This window comes from Vidua macroura, chromosome 6 (assembly GCF_024509145.1).
Source record: "Vidua macroura isolate BioBank_ID:100142 chromosome 6, ASM2450914v1, whole genome shotgun sequence".
In the NCBI taxonomy this organism is placed as follows: Eukaryota; Metazoa; Chordata; class Aves; order Passeriformes; family Viduidae; genus Vidua; species Vidua macroura.
The window spans coordinates 56606339-56621870 of NC_071576.1; the positions used below are offsets into that span (position 1 = coordinate 56606339).

Sequence of the window (15532 nt, forward strand, 5' to 3'; positions counted from 1 at the left end):
GCCCGCCTCCCGCCTACGGCCCGCCCTTCCCATTGGCTGCCAAGGGAAGGGCTCGCACTCGGCGCCGCTCTGCTTGCCCGTCTCTATGCTCCTGGAGGAGTCGGCTCAGAAGGCGGGGCTTGAGGAGGCGTGGCCACAGGCCTCTCCGTTTAATAGCTGGGGATTGACGGACGGGCAAAACAACCAATAAACGCCCGGAGATCGGGAGGTGTGCGCTGTGATTGGCGGAGGCCGGGGATAACCTCGGGGTGGGGCGGGCTGGCCCCCATGCTGTGAGGGTGTGGTGAGCGGGCGAGGCGGCGGCAGCGGCAGCAGGAGTGGCTCTGGTCGGGCGGCGAGCGAGTGCTCTGGAGGGTCCGCGGAGCTTGGGAGGGGTCCCCCAACACTTATGCCCCGGCCTGTCTTCATACTCCCCCGTGCCTGGGAGCACCCCAGTGCCTGCCCCGCTCTCTCTTTCCCACATTGGGGGGTGTCCTGGCTGCCCCCCAGCCTTGTCCTCTCCCTCTATGTTCCAGGCAAGGCAATGGCGGAGGGTCCCCAGCAGCTGCTGGAAGTGTGCGGGCAGAGGCTGTCCCGCTTCCTCTCCGACGCCCAGCACAAGCACCTGGCCTGGCTGCGGGAGGTGGAGGAGCAGGGCATGAGGATGCTCAAGAGGTAAGGGCTGCCCTGAGGGGGCCCCTCTGTGCCACACCAGCTGCGTGTGGGTGCGTTTGGGAGGGTTGGTGTGGGCAGTGGGGGCAGCGGTCTGTGCTCTGCCTCTTCTGCCTCACAGCAGCTTCAGGGATGAGCCCATGCTCTTGCCCAAAACGCCGTCGCAGAGGAGGAAGATCAGGAAAAGGCAGTCCTCCTGGATGAGGGAGGAAAGCAAGGAGCTGAGCAGGAGGAGGTAGGTGGGTCAGCTTGCTCTGGCTCCGTCTCATGGTGTTTGGATGAAACAAAATAGTGCCTGCGTTCCCTGAGTTATCAAAGGGGCACGTTGGGATTGCTCACTGTTTGATTCTGGTAGGAGTTTGGGATAAAGTTGGTTGCTTTCCTTCACTATTTTTTTTCTGGTTATAGTTAATGAATAATAAACACTCTATTTTCTTGTCTGTTTACGTTTGGGTTTTGTTTCACTGGGTTTGCCTTTTGGCCTGAGGTTGCTGCTCCTGGTGTTGTTCACTCCCTAAGCCTCTGTGTCAGTGCCTGGAAAACTTGGGAAGGGGATGTGTTCCTAGCACCATGTCTGAGTTGGCAGCCAGGGAGGCTCCAAGGGTCTATGGAGGGACTGAAGTGGAAATGCCAAGTGATTTGCTTGGAACCCACTCCACTTTTAAAGCTGCCCAAACCTGATCCGTTGGTGTGTTAGGGCACTAAAATCGTGCTAACCATGGTGAAAAGCCCACAGGAGGAAGAGTTAGAGGTGGGAGACTGTCAGGAAGCAGACATGGAGGGTGGGGAGAGCAGCAGGAATAGCGGGAGCGTGGGAGGCTTGTGAGTGTGCAAGGGAGAGCAGGAAAAGCAGCACTGCGGATCGGAGCAGGGAGAGCTCCGGCCCTGCTCCGGGTGCTCAGGTCACACCTTGTCCAGGGGAGCAGCCCAGCTAACTCCTGTTGGTGTTTTCCCTCATTTAAACTTGGTTTGGGAAGAGGTGCTGATGCAGCCAGGCCTGTGAGCAGGAAGGTGACACACCGTGTGTCCCTCTGTAGGTGCTGTCCTCTGCCACGTGCTGCTCCCAGGGTGAGGTTTAAACCCAGATCTTGATGTAGGGATAAATACCCCTTTCCCACTGCTACTTCTCCACACCTGACTCTGGATACCCAGCCTGGGCTCTGTCTGTGTGGCACAGCCCTTGTGTGTGAGCTCCCATCTGGGCTGTGTCCATGTGCCTCTCCCCAGCGACAGGATGGGCTGTGAGGGGGAACAGTGGAGTGGAGAAGCAGCAGCAGCTTCACTTTTACACCGACTGCTTTTCCCCCCAAAACTTATCTGGGAGTGGATGACTCCTTCATCGTTTCCTTCAAAATTCTTTTCCTTTAAGGTTATCCAGAAGGAGGAGTGGTGTCAAGCTGCAGTCTTCCAGCCTGAACTCCCAGCAGTGCCTGAGCCAGGAGCAGCCCCGGAGCCCTGGCTGTGAGGAGCAGGATGTATCCGTGCCCGGCTGTGCTCCGGGATCTCAGGCTGGCATCACACCCCAGCTCCCAGCTCTGCCCGGGACGCAGCCTGAGGAAGCACGTGTTCCCGTGGCAGATCTGGATTGCCAGGAGTGTCCCCAGCCTGCTGCTGGGGGTGATGCAGCCCCTCCAGCAGTTTTGGGGGAGCAGCTGCCTGAGGTGGACGCAGCAGCCGAGCTCCAGGACATCCCTGGTGTCCCTGGGATCCCGACTGAAAGGCCAGGAAGGGATGGGGAGCAGGATCCCAGGAGAGCCAGCACGTCCACTCCCAAGGCCGCTCAGAATGGTGATCCTGCTGCACTCCAAGGAGATGCACCTCAAGGCCTTGAGACACTGCTCTTCCAGGACTCCCCCAGTAAAAGTGTGACACAGAAGTCCAGGACGCGCCGCCGGAGCGGGCTGGGTGCCCCCCGCAGGAGCCATAGGGCTTCCCTGGCAGAAAAGTGCTCCCTGGCCAGCAGGAGGGAGAACATGATCCGGAGATCCATCAGCAGGGCCAGGAAGGCAGCGGCTGGAGAATCCTCCTCGGCCTCCAGCAGAGTGAGCTGTGAGTCCCTGCACCGCTTCCGTGTGGGAATGGAGTGGTGTGGAGCAGCTCATCCCTGCCTCCAGTTCCCCCAGGTCTCCTGTCTTTGTGGGCTCCTGGGGTGCAGCTTCAAGCCAGGGTGTTGCTGCAGCAGGGGAAAGCCGGGGGGCAAGTGGAGTTGGGGTGCACAGGTTGGGAATGGGCAAAAAGCACAATTGTGGAAGGGAGAGCGTGGCCAGGGTGGTTCCAGCCACGTGTGCCTTTGGACTGGGAGAGTCTGCTGCATTCCCTGTGGAAGGGCTTTAATTTATGGCATCTGCCAGCTCTCCAAAAAATCAATAAGGCTGAAAGTGCAGCCCTGAAGTTAGGCTGCAATGAGCAGAGGAGCTCAAATGCTTTTTGGGCAAGGAGAGAAGAGACTCAAACTAGCTGTGTCACCAGAGGAACAGGGGTCATGGAGCCCAGGCTATTCCTGGTAGCTCTGAATCCCTTGTATCAGCTACTCCTGCTGCTCCTGACAGGGTTTGGCTGCTTGGGCTTTCCAAAACCATTGCTGCTGCAGGCAAACAGGCTGTGGTGGAGCATGGAGGCCTCTGGAATTCAGCTTTGTCAGCCTTGAGTCACGCTGTATCCAGGCATTTGTTATAACACTTGGAGCGAAGGGGTGTGATGGGGGGGTGGAATGAGCCTGGAATCAGCCCAAACACCCTGGATCCCTGCACCAGAGCGTGCAGGGAGGCAGGAGCTGCAGCCAATGGCCTGGGAATGCTGGCTGTGACACAGGCAGCTGGAGCAGGCTGCAGGCAGTAGAGCTGCTGCCTCAGTGCTCTGCCTTCCCAGCCCACTCCAGATTCAGTGGCACTTGAGGGAGGTGTGGTGCTGGTGGGGAAAGCGGAGCAATCCATGTTCCTGGGAGGAAGCCTGAGCTCTTCCATTTGCACCCTGTGGCTGTTGGGAGCCTGGGAGTGAAATCCCCAGCTCCACTTAGGCTTTCCTCTCCAGGTCAGAGCTCCTTGGAGGCTTTTGTGGAAGAAGATGTGACCAGCAGCACAAGGTGAGAATACCATGTAAGGCAGGTAGGAAGGGATCCCAGCATTCCCTGTGAGGACACTCTCTGGGTGGCTTTTCTGTCACAGATTTTGTCAGGGACTTCTCAGGTGCTGCTGTCACCTGGGGCTGGATGAGATTTCAGGTTGTGCTGTTCAGGCACAGTGAAATTAAGTCCTTCACTGCGCTGGGCAGTGGTGTGTCCTGGGGTTCCTGGAATTCTTGGCTGTCACTAGCCTGGCAATGCTGGTGGCCAGTCAGGTCTGCTCTGGGGAAGGGACAGCCCAAGGCTGTCAAGAGTCCCCTCCTTTCTTGCTACTGGGGCCCAAGGTGGTTGTGGGGTGTTCAGCAGCCCAGTGGGACAGTCACTCAGAGGAACTCACAGCCCAGCATTGATGTGCCTGGCTGGAACAGCCTCTGGATGTGCTTAGAAACCTGCACCTTCCTTGGAGTCCCACATGCTGCTTCCATCACCTGTAACTTGCCTTCAGAGAGAATTTAAATTATTAAAATAGCTTTCCCTTCACAGGCCTGAGCTGGAGCCAAATTCCCCGAGGGAAAAGGTGAGTTCCAAGGAACAATGCTCAGACTGTGTGGACGCCTTCCTGCTGAGTCAGCACCTTTGCTGAGGTTGTCACTGGATGCAGGGACGTGGCCAATGTCCCAGAATGAGCCAGCACAGCCCTCACTGGGAGGGAAGCAGACCCCACCTGAGCAAGCAGCTGGCTTTTCCAGGGCAGCCTTGTTTGGAACAGCTGTGCTAAGGGAATGCTTGTCCTCTTTCCCTACAGGCTCCTGGAGATGTCCTTGTTTCAAGCACAAGTCCCCAGGCTGCCAGCCCTCCTGCACAGCACCTGTCCACTCTGGAGCAGCAAGCAGGGAATGCTGCAGGTAACTTGCAGGTGGTCTTGCTTTCCTTGCATGAAACCCTCAGAACACACTGACTCAGGGTCAGTGGGGGCATTCCTGGGAAATAAGGGGTTTGTGTTGAAACTGAACTACTTCTGACCAATCAAGAAAGTCTTTCAGGGAAAGTTTGGACTTCCTGAAGAGGTGAGACATCAGTTAGGTGGGCAAGGACACGTAAGTGTGTCCAAGCTGTGAGACAAACAGTGCCCTGAACAGCTTCAGTCTGTGCAACAAGTGAGTTGGGGACATTTGGGAAGGAGCTCCTGGAGCTAGAGTCTTCCAGAGTGTCATGTTCTTTCTCTCTGGGGTTGCATTACGTCAAGATTTAGAGGTCCTGTTTATTTTCTGTGCCTCTGAAGAAGGAGGAGTTGGGGGGGGGGGGGGTTTGTTCCCTGTGAACTGGAGGATGTGACAAGCAGCTGGAGCTGGAATGGAGGAAAGAGTCCCTGGAGGGAGTTGGATGCCTCACACGTGGCACTGACTGCAGGTTTCTCCACAGGAAGCCATGTAAATCCCAACAGTGAACCCCAGAAGAGCCAGGAACAATCCCACTGTGCCAAGCCCCTGGAGAATTCCTCCCGCATGTGGTAGGAGGCACTGCAAGGAGCAGGGATGGGCCAGGGGTCTGGAAGGACTCCGGTTTAGCGTTTTAAGTCATTTGTGCTAAAAAGGGGTGGGGAGGTTCTTTCCTTGCCTTCCTCTCCCAATTTCCAGTAGCTCTGAAATCTCCCTTGGCCAGATCCTGTGTCTTGGAAGTCCCTTGTGGCTTTTGGAGCCTTGTTTGGGTCTGGGACTGGGTCTGGCATGGGGAGGAGCACCCGAGGTCCTGCACAAATCAGCAGAGGTTCCCTAGCACAATTAGTTTGGAGCTGGGAGGTGACTTCAAGGGCTCCTGAGGTGCAAGTAACTGACCTGGTTATTTTTGTCTGTGTGAGTATCTGGAATACCTGACCTGACTCCTGGAATACCTGATGTCTCCTCACTGTGTGTTGCTGGGGAGGTTTTGGGAGAAAGATGTAATAGCCAGTAAATCCCTCTGGAGAGTGTGATAGCCACCTCATGTCTCTCCTGCTAATGCCACCAGGATGAAAGGCTGCAAGCAAGCCCTGGGTGTCCTGTGGCACGGGCAGCAGATGGGGACCCGGGCCCTTTCCCCTTTGGACGAGAAGCACAAGACCTTGGCGAACCAGGCTCCATCATCCCCCTCTCCGGCCAGCAAGGTGAGTGGTACCACAGCCCTGTGCCCCCTGTCCCAAGCAGGCTCTGAGCTCCCTCCCTCTCTCCCCTCAGGCTGTCAGGCCACTGAAGAACTTCCTGCAGGGACAAGGGAGTGGCATCAAGGACTTCATCAAGCGCAACACTCCCACCCGGCCCCACCTGAAGGTGTGTCATGTCTGAGGGATGGGATGAGAATGGGCTGCATGTGCTGGGAAGGGGAGTTCTGGTGTTACTTCCAAACCTTTAATTACGTTTTTTATGCCCTTTCTCTGCAGGGAGACTTCGTTGTAAGTATGATGCCTTATCCATCGGGCTGACACGCTGACCACACTCTCCCCTCACACCGATGTCCATCAGCCCTCTGGCCACACCAGTGGTGAGGTGACAGGATCTCTGTGCAGGTGTGTTCTGCTGGGACTGAGCACTGCTGGGAGCATCTGGCCTCTAAGCCACAGGCTGCACTGTGCTTCTTCTCCACTGTTTTCCCAGCTCCTGGGACAGGTGGTCACCTACAGCAGGGGTGTGCCATTCTTTTCTAAATATCTTCTCTGCAGCTGAAGGACAGGTTTTTCCTTCTGTACCTCTGCTTACATTGGATAATCCCTGTTGCCAAATATGTGTTGTCTCCCTATCCCAGTGTCCAGGTGAATGACTCCAACAGTGACTGTGTGTACCAGGCTGCCTGAGGGGAGACAGAGCCCCCAGCACCTGGTACAGGCTGAACTCTTCTTCCTTCAGGAGAAGGAGAGGCAGAGGCTGGAGAACCTCCGGAAGAAGCAGGAGGCTGAGGAACAGAGGAAGAAGAAAGTGGAGGAGGAGAAGAGACAGCGTCAGGCAGAAATGAAGCAGTGAGTTGGGCCCCTTTCCCCCTGCTCTTTCCTTGGTCAGCACAGTTTGCCTTGTGCTTCCCACTTGGAATGAGCACTTTGGGAGCAGGCGGGGCTGATGGGCCCCTCTTGCCCACGCGCTGCCCAGGAAGAGGGAAGAGCGCCTGAGGAAGGCCCTGCAGGCTCGAGAGCGTGCAGAACAGATGGAGGGAAAGAAGAAAAAGCGGATGGAGCAGAAGATCCTGCACAGTGATGAGAAGGTGAGAAGGCTGAGTAGGCTTTGGGCCTCTCTAAGAGCTCTGAGACCAGGAGGTGTGAGCAGGCGCTGGCAAGGTCCATGCATGCCAGAATTGCTTCTGACAAGGGGAGGTTTTTGTTCTCCATCCCTCTGCACATTCCTGTTGGGACAGGCCCTGTTCACGCTGCTCTGCATTCAGGGAATGTGGCAGCCCCTGCCTGCCCTGGGCACAGGCCTGCAGGTGGCAGCCTCACCTGGCCCACGTGCTTGGACTGGAGTGTGTGACTCAGTAGGGGGTGCATTTGGGTTTCAGAGCCTGACCTGGCCCTTTTTGTTGGGGGCAGGCTGGGCTGATGGCCACATGCCAGTGCTGCTGCTGTGCTATGGCTGTGGAAGGGCTGAGGGAGCTGTGCCTGAGGGCCCAGAGCCCAAGCAGCCTCTGGGTCAGGCCTGGCTGCTCATTTTGGGTTGGACTGAAGGGACTTTTGGAAAGGTCAGCTTTGGAAAACAAGGAGTCATGTTCCTTTCAGCCCTTCCCAAGCCCTGAGTGGACAAACGCACATCCACTGCTGGGTCCTCGGTCTCCTTAGCATCTGGGATATCCCAAGCTCCAGACCTCCCTCCAAGGCTGTGAAGTGTGTCCTTGGGGCAGTGGGGCTGACAGGTGTGGCTTTCCCAGTTGCACATCTCACAGGTGAGGGAAGAGAAGGTGGCAGAGGAGCGGAGCAAGAGGAAAGGGTCCAAGAAACACGGGGAAGCGGAGGCACGGAAGCAGAAAACCCTGAGAGGGGTAAGAGCAACTTAGGACCCTCCTGCACATGGAAAAGGACAGGGACAGCAGGGACCTGCTGTATTGGTGTGGCTAGTGGGATAGGGACAGGTCACTGCCTGCTTCTGCAGGGATTTTGGGGTCTGGGCTGCCAGATCTCTGTCCAGGCATCTGATGTTGGGCTGGAGCACAAGGGAGAAATGTTCCAGCTGCTGGAGCCTTGCAGGGTTTTCCTCTTGTTTCTTCAGGAGGAAAATGATCAGCAAGAACCACTGCAGAAAAGAAGAGAGGATGAAGTGAAGGAAAGGGGGAAAACAGTTTTGGAACTGAAGAACCTTCTGGAGCGGAAACAGCTGGGACAAGCGAAGGAGAGGTGTGAGCTGGTGCCTGTCCTGGAGCAGGGAATTGGCCACACAGCCAGAGGGAAGCAGTGGATGTAAATGTGATGTTGCACCTGGTATCTGGGGGGGCAGGAGCAGAAGGCTGTGAGAGGGTGAGGGACAGATAAGCATGCTTCCCCCTCTAAATTCTTTCTTTTCCCCTAGGTATCCCAAGCAGCGAGGGAAGGAGAAGCCCCCCCAGGCAGAGCAGGAGCCAGCAGCATTGGCTGGCAAGGCCACCAAGGTGGGGTTGGGGTGTTCTGGGAGCAGCTTCTCTACATATAGCACACAGGCTGGGCACAGGATCAGGTGTTTTCCAAGTGCTGTGTTGTTGGGATGTTGTTTAGAGGCTCAAATACAATAAACATAATGCTTGTTATTGTACAGAGGCACTTTGCAGGAACAAGCCAAGGGCTGGGGGTTCCCTGGCTCACAGGTGAGCCCTCAGCCCTGTGATGGTATGGTGACAGTCATGAAATGGCACTTGGAAGAACACCTCAAAGAGCATTCACTGATCCTGAAACCAATGTGGAAATCAGAGATTTATTAATGTTTTACTGCCACATTTCCTCATTGTGCCCAAAGGATGTGACCCCCAAACCTCGGGTGCCACATGGCTCTGTGTCACTTCATTTGCACTCACACAAAGAACATCAGGGCTTTAAGTCAGGGTTGTTGGTCTTGAAATATCACACTAACATTTGCTTTCATTCTCTACTCTTCAATTCATTGCTTCATTAGTGAAAAATCAATGCCCCAAATGGTTCTTCCTCTTCAGGATCAATTCTTCCTCCTGTGTGGGCTCCTGCTGCACTCCTTCCCTCAGTCCCTGGCACTTGGACTCTTTTGTGCTGTATAAATTTAATTTAAGGTCTGAATCCTTCCTGTGCTGCCAGCAGCAGGGCCAGAATGAGTCTGGCAAAGCTTTTCCAGGCAGGAGAAAATGGCTGAGCAGCACAGGAGGGGAAACTCTAGGAGAAATGGTTTGGGTCAAAAAGGAACTTCAGCAGTTAATTTTTTTTCTCTTTATTAGGGGAAACAAAGTCCCGAAGAGCTGCCTCTTGGGCCTGGGCTGGAGAAAAGATATGAGCCACCAGAATCCTTTTTCCCAGCTCTTAATGTCTGGCTCCAAGCAGAGAGGGTGAGTGTGGGCTCCAGAGAGCCAGGCTGGACCTGAGCAGAGACAGGAGTGGCTTTATCTGACAGTCTTGCATTTGGGGTTATTTCTGCAGAAGAAGCCACAGAGGCACTGAGGGCTGCATGTTGCCAGAGCTGCCGAGAACACAGCTCTGTGTCAGAGTCTGTTCTGGGTGAGTGAGGACTTAATTACTGTGTCTTACAGGAGGCTGATGGTCAGCAGCAGCTGAGAGAGGAGAAAAAACCCATTCCACCAGCCGCCCCTGGGACAGGGCTGAATAAAGCCGTCAAGGTGAGCCCTGGCCCCAGCACAACCCTCGGGTGGCCCCCGCCTGCCTAGTGGCTCCTTGGCCCCTGCGGCTCGGAGCCACCCCAGCGCTCGGCACAGGGAAGCCGCTGGAAAAACAAGTGGTTGGAGGCGGAAAAGGTGCTGGAAGCGGCCACGGGAGGGCAGCAGGTCCTGAGGCGACGTCCCGGTGGGAGCGGCCCTGGGCAGCCAGGGTTGTGCCCGCTGCAGATGCGGAGCCTTCTTCCGTGGGCAGAGCGGCAGGAAAGGCTGCTCGGAGCTGGGATGCAGCACTGTCTCTGCCGGGAGTGGGGCTGTGTGCTCCATCCTGGCTGTGTCAGAGCTCCAGCGAGGGGAAGCCAAAGGTTTAGGTGGAGAGTTGAGTGCTGGGACATGCACAGTGTGCCTTTCCCAGGTTTTTCCACAGAAAAAAGGAGGGGATGGAGTGTTAAGAGAAGGTGTCAAGGCACAGAGCCTGGTGACAGTTTTGTGTTGGTTCAGGCTTTGAGCACTTTGGGGCTCTGATGGCCATCCCAGCCATGGAAATGCTGCTCCCCTTGCTCACCACTGCTCTCTGTGGTTTCAGAAATCCCTCTCCACATCCTGCCTCGGGTCCCTGAAGGATGCTCAAGGACCAGAATCGCCCCCGGCCAATGAAAACAGCTACGGGCTGGATCTGAACAGTGATGACTCCACAGATGATGAGAGCAACCCTCGGAAGCCCATCCCTGCTTGGGCTGATGGTAGGTGCCAGCTCTGGGCCGGCTTCCTTTCCCTCCTGCCCTGGAGCTTTCCAGCCTTGCTTGGAGCCATCCCAAGGCGCAGCCAGGAGTGTATGCACCTCTGGCAGCTCCCACCTCTGTGTGCTGAGGGGATCAGCACTGCTTCCTGCGAGCGCTCCTGGGCTGAGGTAAAACCAGAGTCCTCTGAGAGGAAAGGGGGCACAGCCCCAGCTCCTGAGGAGAAGCGGGCTGTGGTGGCTGTGGCATGTGTCCCACCCCTCCTTCACAGCCGGTGGGCGCTCAGAGGGGAAGGGGAGTGCCGTTCCTGCGGGCCTGGGGCAGGGCCTGCAGCCGTGTGTTGTTCCCGCAGGGGCGCAGCTGCAGCAGGCCATCGTGCACCAGTACTACCACCCGGTGGACCTGGACGCGCTGTTCGGGGCCATCCCCAGCCCCAGGCTGGAGCACATCTTCTACAAGAGCAAACCCCGCTACTTCAAGCGCACGAGCTCGGCCGTGTGGCACTCCCCGCCCGGCCCCTCCTGCGGCCCCTCCTGCGCCTTCCAGAGCTGAGCCAAGGTGGTTTCTAAGAGGCTGTGTTATATTTACCCTGTGTTTACAATTTTAACTTTTTATTCTTTTTTTGTACAGAAATAAAGTTGTTTAATAAAGTCCAGCACTCACTGGGTGTGTCTCCTTTCCCCTACCTTGGTGACTGTTCCTTTTGCCTTGCAGAAATCAGAGTTACTAATCTGCAACCAGAGCCATTTCCTAGTCTGCCTCGTTTCCTATTCACTTAGGGTATTCTCTTGTACAAGGAAGCTTGGAAATTACTGTAGGGAAGATCAGGTTTTTTAATCACACTGAGGCGATAATGTTTTTGTAATGCTTTTTTTTAAATATATTTACTATATTTATGTATTTATCTGTACCGTCTTAATTACCTGTAATTCCTCTTCCTTCAATAATTCCTGTGCACTCATCTTAGTCTGAGCCAGAATCTTCTTCCTGCTGTTGAAAAATCTCCCTGGACAATTTAAGCAGCGGCTAATGCCTCCTCACCCTTTCTTTTCTAATGGGAAAAGGAAGCCCAGGGTCACCTCTGGATCCTGTTATGGCAGAATCAGTGGGACAGCCTGTCTTGAGCAGGAGCTGGGTTGATTTGGGAAGGGTGAGGGAGGGGATGGTTCCCCAGGCACTCTGTCAGTGTGGAAGCTTTGACCCTTCCCCCCCACACACCTCCCCCCACCCTCACCTATCCCACTCCTTCCTTCGTCCTTTCCTAAGCCTGAATGCACCTGGATTGACAGGAGCAGAGCTGGATTCAAACAGAAAAGGCTCTGGCTATAAGGAAGATTGATTTATGGAGCCAGCATTCCTGGAGCTGTCCTGCTACTCCTTCCACAGCAAGGGGCTGGAAGTACTCAGAGTGCCCAGAGCCAGTGCTCACCCAAGGGGACTTTTGTCCTGGGAATACTTTTTGGATGGGCTCAGGCAGAGAGTTCATGGGTAAGGTGGGGAGGACAGCCAGGCTCCTTCCCACTCCAGAGGGCAGCATCTGTCCCCCAGCTTCCTCAGGGATGAGGCCCTGCAGCACCATGTCCTCATGGTCACTTCCACAGGGGACTGGGCGAGCAGGACACAAAATCTGCTACAGCCCAGCACAGTCAGGACAACTTCCCAGTTTCTTTGGTGCCAGTGGAGCCCGGAACAGTGGGGGAGTGGAAAAAAAACCTCGGCGCCAACAGCTGCTGGCAGGGGATGTGCTGCCAGGCTCCGGGCTGAGCGCTAATGAGGTGCCTGTGCTGCTGCTGGCTCTGCTCAGCTCCTGGAGCCCGCTGGGAGCCCGGGCCTCGCACTCCAGGAGCTCCCAGGAGCTTGCTGGGAGCCGGGAGCAGTGCTGGTTAATGCCACCCCCAGGAGAGGCGGCTGTGCCGTCTGTCTGCCAGCTCCACACCAGGGAGGATCCATCCCATGGGATGTGGGGAGCAAAAGGCCCCCCCAGCACTGGCATCAGGCTGCCACTGCCAGCTGGAAAAAGGAGCAGCTCCATGCAATCAGCAGGAAAGAATTAAGCAGGGATCCCCTAGACGTGGGCAGGCTGGATGTGGAAGTGCCTCCTTCCTAGAAATGCTGGAGCCATGGTGTTGCAGCATTCCCGGAGCAAACCATGGGCATCCCTGTGACTCTAAAGGGCAATTCTCAGGTGGGAGGGGCCAGGTGGCTGACCCCTCTGTGTCCCTCAAAACGGAGAAGGGAAAGGGAACGTTTCAGCTTGTGTGAAGCAAAATAATCCATGTCAACCTGAGGCATTTTCCAGGGCTGTGAGCACAACAGGAGCACAGGAGGATGACAGTGCCCCTTGAATCCCAGCAGTCCCTTTGGATCCTAGAGCTCCCCTTGGATCCCGGCTGCCTCGTTTCTCCCCTCTGCCACCACGTCATCTGTTTCTGTTTTCAGTGCCTGGGAACCCCTGATTCACCCCATCCCACGAGGATGCTTCCCGGGGCTGGGAGAGTGTGGGAGGGCTGGGGATCGGGGCAGGGGAGCAGGATGGAGCCCTTTTCCTGCTCCATCCCTGCTGGGTGCCTGGGCTGTGCGGGTCCCCTGGCCTGGGCAGGGGGTCCCTGAGGTGGGGGCACCTCCGCCCGCCGCTGTCTCCCCGGCTCGGCGGCTCTGCATCCCGCTCTCCTGTTGCTCAGAGATGTGGAGGCAGTTGCTAAGAGACACCGACACGTCAGTATCTGGCCCTAAGGAAAAAAAGAGGAAAAAAAAAAAAGAGACAGAGAAAGAGAGAGACAAGGGAGGACGAGGAGGAGGAGGGGAGGAAGGAGGTGGGGAAAGACCTGCTCCCATCGCCGGGCTCACAGCAGCCTTGGCCACCACTGCCGAAGCCCAGCTCCCGACTTGGCGGCCTCTGGGGTGTGGCCGGCCACCGGGGACCCCCCCCATCACCATCGGAGCCCCTCACATCGCCACTCAGGACCCCCACATCACCACAGGGAGCCAGGCCCTGCTCCTTCCCTGGCCAGTGAGTACCCCAGGGCAGCCCGGCCTCACCGAAGGGGCCGGGGCACTTGGGGATGGGAAGTGACCGGGGTAAGGTGGGCCGGTGGGAGGGGATGGAGCTGGGGGATGCGGGCGAGGGAGGATGGAGCAGACATGGTCAGGTGGTGGGGGGCGAGGGCAGGCCTGGGGGGACCCCGGTGGGTGCTGGGAATGGGGATCTTCCCCCGGGAGAGAGGCGGGGAGGGTCTCCCTGGCACCGGGCTCAGCTCGTGGAGGTGGGGGCTGGCGGGGGGCCGTGGAGCAGCACCTCTGCTCTGCCCACCACCAGCCAAGATGGGCTGGCCAAGGTCAGCAGGACTGGGGGGGGGCCTTTTTCTATCTGGAATCCCCGGGGGATGCTTGGAGGAGTGGACCCTGGCCCGGGGGGCACGGGGAGGGTGTGGGTGCCCCAGAGGCCACCCCGGGCCGCAGCAGCTGCGGCGCCCCCGGCGGGGCGTGCGGCCGGCACGGCTTCCCCCCTCTCCGCTTCCTCGCAGGCAGCTGGTGACGGCCCGACGCCGGCCCCGCCGGTGCCCCCGGAGGGGGTTGGCGTTGCCCCCCGGATGCCGCCGGGATGCCGGGAACGTCGCTGTGACCGCTGCGAGCCCGGCCCCGCGGCCGGCCGCCGGCAGCCCTCGGCGTGAGCGGTGCGGGCGGGATGGCCCCCGGCGCCCCGTGAGGGCCGCGGCCACGAGGCCATGCTGCTGGGCCCCTGGCTGCTGGCGGCGGCGGCGGCGGGTGGCGGCGGCGGGCGCGGGCTGCCCGGTGCTGTGCAGCTGCCGCGGGCAGGCGGTGGACTGCAGCGGGCAGCGGCTTTTCTCCGTGCCCCCCGAGCTGCCGCTGGACACCGGCAACCTGAGCCTGGCCCACAACCGCATCGCCAGCATCCCGCCGGGCTACCTGGGCTGCTACGGGCAGCTGCGCGCCCTCGACCTGCGCAACCAAAACTCGCTGGCGGCGCTGCCGGCCGGGCTGTTCCGCGGCGCCCGGCGCCTGGCGCACCTGGACCTGAGCTACAACAACTTCAGCCTGGTGCCCGCCGACATGTTCCGCGAGGCAGCGCGCTGCTGCGCCTCGACCTCAGCCACAACCCGGGGCTGCGCCGCGTCCACCCCCAGGCCTTCCGCGGCCTGGCCCAGCTGCGCGAGCTGGACCTCAGCTACGGCGGCCCTGGCCGCCCTCAGCCTCGACGCCCTGGAGGGGCTGCCCGGCCTCGTGGGGCTGCGCCTGGGGGGCAACCCCTGGCTCTGCGGCTGCGCCATGGAGCCGCTCCTCAAGTGGCTGCGGGGGCGCATCCAGCGCTGCTCCTCGGGTAGGTGCCGCCGGGACCCCCGCGCCCCGTCCCGCGCGGGGGCCGGCGGCCGGGCTGACGCCGTCCCTCCATCCCGCAGATTCGCAGCAGGCGGAGTGCTGGGCTCCCCCCGAGGTGGCGGGGGCCCCCGCTGCTGTCGCTGACGGAGGAGAGCTTCCAGGCCTGCCACCTCACGCTGACCCTCGACGACTATCTCTTCATCGCCTTCGTCGGCTTCGTCGTCTCCATTGCCTCGGTGGCCACCAACTTCCTGCTGGCATCACGGCCAACTGCTGCCACCCCGCTGGAGCAAGGCCAGCGAGGACGAGGATGTTTAGGGGACCGACGCTGCCACCACCGCCGATAGACCCCCGCCCCGGCCACTCCCCGGCCCGGCCGCCCCCGCGGGGACACCAGACTGTGCCTTGTCCGCGTCCCCTCCCACCGCCCCCCGTGCTGGGGTGGCCCTCAAGACGCCGGGGACACCAGGGGACAGCCCTGCTTCCTTTTGCCCCAAACTGGGGAGTTTTTGCACCCCCCATCACCGTGAGCTTGGACCCCTTCCTGTGCTGTTCCCACTGCCCAGGACTGGTTAAGGCAGCAATTTGGGAATCCCCTGGGAACCCCCCCACCTCTGCCTGGGAGAGACAGAGGACAAAGTGTGTGTGCCCCACTCTCCTGGGGGCTTCGAGGAAATCCTGGCTTTCAGCCCCAAAGCAGCACCGCTGGAGCACCCCAAATCCTGCACCTACTCTCCAGCCTCCCCAAAAATCCAGGGGGGCAGGAAGCATTGCTGACACCCAGCTTGTCACCACCGTTCCAGGGCATGCCTGCACCATGCTGGTGACATCGGGATGTGCTGGAACAGCACCAGGACCACTAAGCCTGGCAGTGGGACGGGCTGTGACATCTCAAGGGGATGGGATCTCCCAAGGATGGCACCTTCCACGGATTGCATCTCCCAGGGATGACATCTGCCTCTTC

At 58.6% G+C, this 15532-nt stretch overlaps 3 protein-coding genes across 4 annotated transcripts in view; all 3 read left to right on the forward strand.

Annotated features, from left to right (window-relative positions):
* The first annotated feature begins 270 nt into the window (after nt 1-270).
* Nucleotides 271-11020, forward strand: LOC128808502 (inner centromere protein-like). Of its 2 annotated transcripts, XM_053979675.1 has the most exons (20): nt 271-354; nt 516-654; nt 773-886; nt 2021-2700; nt 3682-3733; nt 4256-4289; nt 4518-4617; nt 5135-5222; nt 5720-5855; nt 5926-6018; nt 6129-6140; nt 6592-6701; nt 6829-6940; nt 7598-7708; nt 7936-8060; nt 8233-8311; nt 9101-9208; nt 9410-9496; nt 10077-10233; nt 10583-11020. In XM_053979675.1, the coding sequence occupies exons 2-20, from the start codon at nt 524-526 to the stop codon at nt 10780-10782; spliced, it is 2529 nt and encodes an 842-aa protein (XP_053835650.1). In that variant the 5' UTR covers nt 271-354; nt 516-523; the 3' UTR covers nt 10783-11020. The 2 variants fall into 2 exon arrangements, with proteins under 2 accessions (XP_053835650.1, XP_053835649.1); XM_053979674.1 differs by having other exon boundaries at nt 328-654.
* The window catches only part of SSRP1 (structure specific recognition protein 1), a 35136-nt gene continuing 19900 nt past the window's right edge, over nt 297-15532 (forward strand). Inside the window, exon 1 of the mRNA XM_053979678.1 lies at nt 297-317. The gene's annotated coding sequence lies outside the window, so the exon portion shown is untranslated. The remainder of the gene's footprint in view (nt 318-15532) is intronic.
* LRRC55 (leucine rich repeat containing 55) lies at nt 13897-14970 on the forward strand. The gene is given in 8 exon segments (XM_053979681.1): nt 13897-13994; nt 13996-14311; nt 14314-14426; nt 14428-14569; nt 14649-14695; nt 14697-14820; nt 14823-14848; nt 14851-14970. Coding segments are annotated over 8 exon segments (843 nt in total). The 5' UTR covers nt 13897-13955; the 3' UTR covers nt 14887-14970.